Source organism: Eurytemora carolleeae, unplaced genomic scaffold, assembly GCF_000591075.1.
Source record: "Eurytemora carolleeae unplaced genomic scaffold, Eaff_2.0 scaffold274, whole genome shotgun sequence".
Lineage (NCBI taxonomy): Eukaryota > Metazoa > Arthropoda > Copepoda > Calanoida > Temoridae > Eurytemora > Eurytemora carolleeae.
In genome coordinates, this window is record NW_019396169.1 from 69061 (window position 1) to 75060 (window position 6000).

General features: G+C 34.5%; 1 protein-coding gene across 2 annotated transcripts in view; it reads right to left on the bottom strand.

Moving 5' to 3' along the window:
* The window catches only part of LOC111697045 (zinc finger protein 704), a 33952-nt gene that overhangs the window by 2029 nt on the left and 25923 nt on the right, over positions 1-6000 (bottom strand). For both annotated transcript variants that reach the window (XM_023466910.1, XM_023466911.1), the window contains exons 5-7: positions 4221-4444; positions 2545-2986; positions 2161-2377 (exon numbers count right to left, since the gene is read on the bottom strand). In XM_023466910.1, the coding sequence (XP_023322678.1) occupies positions 2161-2377; positions 2545-2986; positions 4221-4444 (883 nt within the window). The remainder of the gene's footprint in view (positions 1-2160; positions 2378-2544; positions 2987-4220; positions 4445-6000) is intronic.

A 6000-nucleotide genomic window follows, 5' to 3' on the forward strand; every position in this document is an offset into this window, starting at 1 on the left:
TTATGCCGCAGAAATAAAAATGGAATTATTTTCAAAAAAAACTATAACGATACTTTCACCATCGTTGCTCTGTGTAAAAGGTCCTCTTGTGATTAGGGCATGCATTTTTTTCAAAATCCCTTTAATCGCATCGCTTCTTAGGTAAAAAATTAAATCGCGATGCGCAATTTTCAGGGATCCACTTACATTATTTAATGAAGACCTTACTTCTCCTTATTAATTTTAATGATTAAACTGGACAGTGAGTTCAACTCCTGGACATGCATTATGATGCTAATAATTGGTTATATAATTAGTTCCAGTTCCAGATTTTACCACGGATCTCTGAACATTAATAGTTATCTTTCTTCTACTCTGCCGCACTGGGAGAATCATTTACAGGAAAATGATTGATGGGACAAAATGTCGCAATGTTGAAAAACTTAATTTTTTAAACTTTCTTTGTTGTGCTTTAATCTAAAATTTGGAAAATTTTAGATTGAAGTTATGATTAAATATTAAATTCGAAAATACTTTCAATGGTAACTGCTATTACATAATTTTAAAACGCCCCTAACACCGCCCCCCCCTTGTCAGATTAAACAAGAACTTGTTCCTATTTGTGTAAAATTATGTCAGCAGAGCATGTCAGGCAAATATATTTATTAATTACCATGAAGCATGACATTTTCATATTCAAGGGACTGTACGTGTAATTTCAAGTGATCCTTTGGTTGTTGAGTATGGCGTGTACGATTCAAAACGATACTCTTAAACCTTTTTCTGATCAAGAATGAATGAGAAATCATTATTTTCTAGCTGAAAAATTGATTATTTACCATTGCGGTTTCTCTATAAAAGTGACTTGCAGTAAGTCCACACAGAGAATAAAGGAAATTTTCAGATTTTCATATATTTTAAACAAGAAAACGGGGATATATTTTAAACAAGAAAACGGGGATATATTTTAAACAAGAAAACGGGGATATATTTTAAACAAGAAAACGGGGATATAATTAAACAACAAGAAAACGAGGATATATTTTAAACAAGAAAACGGGGATATATTTTAAACAAGAAAACGGGGATATATTTTAAATCTTTATTTAGGATACCTTTATGAATCGGACATTCCACTCTTTTATAATCATAAGGTCATTTGAAATACGTCAACAGTCCCTTTAAACGACTCCCCCCCCCCTTTTTGCACAAGTAAACATTGGTAAAAGTTTCAAATTTTCCACAGTTTCAGATTCGGTAGATAGAATTGACAAGTTTTGAAGGATTTGTTTTGGTTTGTAGTTTTAGGGCGTAGTCAGCTGAAAAGGGAGGAGAGGGGGGAGGGGCAATCATGCGTGTGGAATAGCAGGGGAGCAACTAACGATATCCAGGGGGAGGGGGGTCGCACCTTTATTATCTTATGAACAATAAGGATAAAGTACCGTAAGTATATCTAGTTAAGGTTCTCTCTAATGTATTTAAAATTTAAATATTCTTTCTAGCACCGCAAACCAAGATTTGCATAATCGCTCGCCAAAATCAAGCAATATTTTTCCCATTACTCCTTTAAACCTTCAGCTAGAAACAAGATAGTTACAATTTTAAAGGACTACAAAAAAGTATACACGAGTTAGTAAGGTTAAACCAAAGGCCAAGACGTCGCGTTACTTTTAAAAATTTGGATGAACAACTTTTAGAGTTGTCTAGAACACAGTCCTAGGTACAAACAAATTACTGGCTGATGAAAATACACAAAGCTATAAAACTCAAATGTTTAAAATCTTGATGAATTAAACACGAATTTATTGTTCTCATTGAGTAAATAAAGGTTTTAGTTTAACAAAGGATTTTTTAAAAAGTTTCTGGTTTTTGCTCCGGGCACGATTGCACTACAGACACTGTACAAAAAAGAACTTAATAGGAAAGGAATTGAGTCTTTGTCACAAACTCTAATTTTCTAATCCCACTATCTTAGCATCTCACTATCTTAGTCCTAAGACATTTAAAACTTTGAATTCTGTTAGATTTAATAGTCAAAGTTTAAAATTGCAAAGGTTAACAACATCAAGTTGCATAGAAATAGTGATTAGAAAATTTGAGTTTGTGGCAAAGACTCAATTTTTTTGGTTTCTAAACATGGCGTTTTGACACATTTTAAGCATAAAATAAAAATGACTTTACCTGCACTTTTTAGCGTCTCCTCTGGGCCTTCTAACCGGGGATTTAGGAGAGGTTGAGGGACAAGGTTTAGGAGATAATCTGATATATTTGCCTGGAACCCCGCCACCAGATATAGTAAAGGTTGTGATAGGGATGGCTATGGGTAGACCAAGGGAGCTGGAGGGGGAGATGATGGTGGCGTAGGTTGGGGTGGAAGAAGAGAGCAGCTGGGCACACCCTGAATACATTTAGTTTAAAATTCAAACTGCGAAGAAAAATAATGGATACTACACTAAAATGGAGACTGCACAGCACCCAATCAAGGCCTCATTTCGAGCAATGTTACGTAAGGATAGGACGGAAAAAAGTTCCTCCTATTGCATGAAAATGCATTTTAATCCTGACCTGTTCTCTGGGCTGTGTACTCGGGATTCTCATGTGGAGGTCTGGCCATGTCACAGTGGTCGGCTAGGATGGGCAGGATGGTGGGGCCTTGGATAGGAGAGGGGGAGAGGAATCTGTGCCCGTCTATCATGATGGTTCTCTCCTCCTGCTGGGAGGATCTGGAGCTGGAGCTGGTGTCTGAAAGACTGGAGCTGGTGGTTCTAGTATGAGGAGAAATATCGCCGTCCTCTACAACCAAACTATCCTCGGGGATATCCTCCGCGTCAGGGATCTCGAACTCTGTGTAGTAGAACTCCTCCTCGTGCTCCTCCTCCTCCTCCTCTGTCGGCTGAGATCTACCAAGATGAACTTGACGAACATGAGCTTCTATGGCTTGGCACTGGGTTTCTTGATGGTTGCAGTTTCTCCAGGTACACTGGAAGATAACCCGAACACTTTCAGTCTAAAAAAAAAATTTTTAAATCGATAAGCTGCGATAAATAAAATTGTGAAAAAAAATGTAGAAACGTTCATCATTTGCATCCTAATTTATATTGCATTTGTATTTAAAGATTTTGTCATTACATAACTCGCATGCAGCTGTCTCTGATGTGAAATGAAAGAGAGACAGAAAGAGTAAAACGCTGAACTTGAATTATTTGATAAGAACTGTGCTATAACCGCTCCCCATAAAAAGAATTAAAGTACAAAAAGTGCATTCTGCAGCCTGAGACAGGCTGGCAATGCAGTCGGTTTTTCTAATGCATCTGAGGGCAGTGCAAGGTTAAAGAAAGCTTCAGCTCTCTCCGCCTACTGGATTCAAATCCTCAGAAATTTTACTTTCCGCAAAATATTTGAGTAAAAAACTCATCTCAGTAAATTACTCTTAAAGATCCATAAGGTCCCGGGAAGAGGCAATATTCTAAATTTTACGCATGCGGGTGCACACTGCACAATATTTCAAATTATTTGTTTATTACAGTTTCATTTTTATTGCAACGCAAATTGTGCATTATTTCTAATCAAGATTGTATCTGATATACCAAACATGCAACCATGATGACTGTAGGAGTTACTGGATAAACATTTAACATAAGTATGCATGAATAATGAATAATATTTGATGTTTCATGATGGTTTATATTTTAAAAATATATCCAATTAGCATTCAGTGATACCCAATATACTTGCTATTATGAGAGATGCCGCGAAAGATTTTGTGATTTGTAAATCTTCGATAATTTTGCAGAGATTTTTTAGTTTTATTTTATATGAATATACAATAGCCTACATCCATATGCCTAATCATTATTTCTAATTAGACGAAACCCATTTCGATTTATATTGGTTATCACTGTAAATGATATCTAGGTCATGCATTAAATATTTATATAAATATATGCTTTGCAAACTTTGATTTTAAATATTTGATTTCAATATATGGCTTGAATAAATCATATATTCAGAATGATATTGGTGTAACAAACTTTTAATTGAATTTTGATCAAGATTTCAAAAGTGAAATTCATGATGTTTTTTTTCCGTTAATGTCAGTCGGCCACTCGCGCTTCATTAAGAAGAAAGATTATGACTGCACCTTTCTCCTCAGGGTTAAAGGGGGAACAAGGAAGAGTGAAGGTTAAGTGGCTAAAATTAGTTTTCCATGGAACTTGCTAAAAAGAAATCTAAAACATTACCTTTTTAATTTTTTTGTTTTCATGACACTCAAAGGAATGATCGCTGGCGATCCCCTCGTCGGAGTCACTCTTCTCTACAGCGTAGTCTCCGGAGAGCTCTAGGAGGGCGGATACAGGGCTATCGGAGGGAAGGGGGAAGGGAGGGGTGAGAGTAGGTGAGTTCCAGGAGCTACCCAGAGATGAGACTCCACTGGACGAAGGGGACATCTGACCGGAAGAACCATCTAGAACAATGAGATTTTAACGCGGGCTTCAAGCTTAGTCAAATGGGGTTTTTAAATAATGGAATTGATTACCATCAAGCTTTACAACCTGATGGTGTAAACATTTTGTATTTTAGAGTTAAAGACACCATGTTGCAAAGATATAAAGATTAGAAAATGAGAAGTTAAATTAAATTGTGTAACTATTTTTCAACCTGAACTTCAAGGCCAATAGGGCTCTCTGTGTGTACTCTATTGTAGTGGAAATGTCAAGAATAAACAGGTTTTTTAGTTCTAGCACTTTAACATCGTGCCCAGGCCATATCATAAATATCATCCCATGGGTTTATAAACTGATAACTTAAATTATATACGCCGGGGGATTTAAACTAAATTAATAGGTCTCTCCGAAATCAAAGTTCAGTGCAGAGGAAACGAAATTATAAAAATGTAAATAAAAATTAACTGGAATTTTTAGCAAAAAAAATGGCGACATCCCATTCTATCCTATCCTATTTTGTCAAATCTACCGAAATATATCCTATTTTACCATATTTCATATCCCATTCTATCCTATTTTGTCAATCCATAAAACATACGATAAATGCTGAAATGTATTTGTAAACGGCACATTATTTTTATTAACATGCATCCAATTTTTTGATGGGTCTAAATTTGCTTGATATTATGATTAGCTTGTCATAAAAATAAAATACCTTTCTAAAAAACATCAGATGTGTTCAATGACACGTTATGAAATTTTATCCAACATGATAAACATTCGTCTAAATATTTTGAATTGTTTTTTAGTTCGATAAACATAGTCTAGACACTCTTACGTATGGACTAGACACAAACTATAGGTCCATTTTACTAAATATATTTCAAAATAAGGAAAAAAAGAATTTCTATCCATTTCTAATAAAATACTGTGAAATCATTTCTATTCTGCATGACAAAATTCCGCATAAGTTATCATTATATGTCTTACAATTAATTTTCAGATATTTAAGTATATATATAAATATAAGTCTAGTTTTTAATTTTAATAGTGTTTGAACATTATGAAAATAGTGATATTTCATAAAATGAGGAAAATTAATATGGAAAATATGTGCTTTTTCATACAAAATACTGTATAATATATATTTATATCTATAAAATTTAGTTCTTGTTCTAATCTTTTTATAATGTTTAAAAATGATGAGAATAAAAATATTTACAGCTATATTTCTAGCTGGTCTGGCTGTATCTGCTTATATTTGTTCCGTGTATAGGAATCATTAGAAGAAAGAATATATATATACTAGAAATTCAAGGCGCTTCGCGCCCTTCTTTCTAGCCTTAGAGGGCGCTTCGCGCCCATCTTCTAAATTAATTGTAAACATGTTCTCTTTGTGTACATCGTAAAACTAAACAAAAATAATTCGCGGATTTTTACAAAAAATTTCGCGGATTTTCAAAATTTTAAAAAATTTAATGACGATCGAATTTTGATAGAGACAAATATTTGAAATTTTGATGATTCATAAACCTTCCCTGGGCTCCCTAGATGTCCCACAAAAAATTTGGGCCCG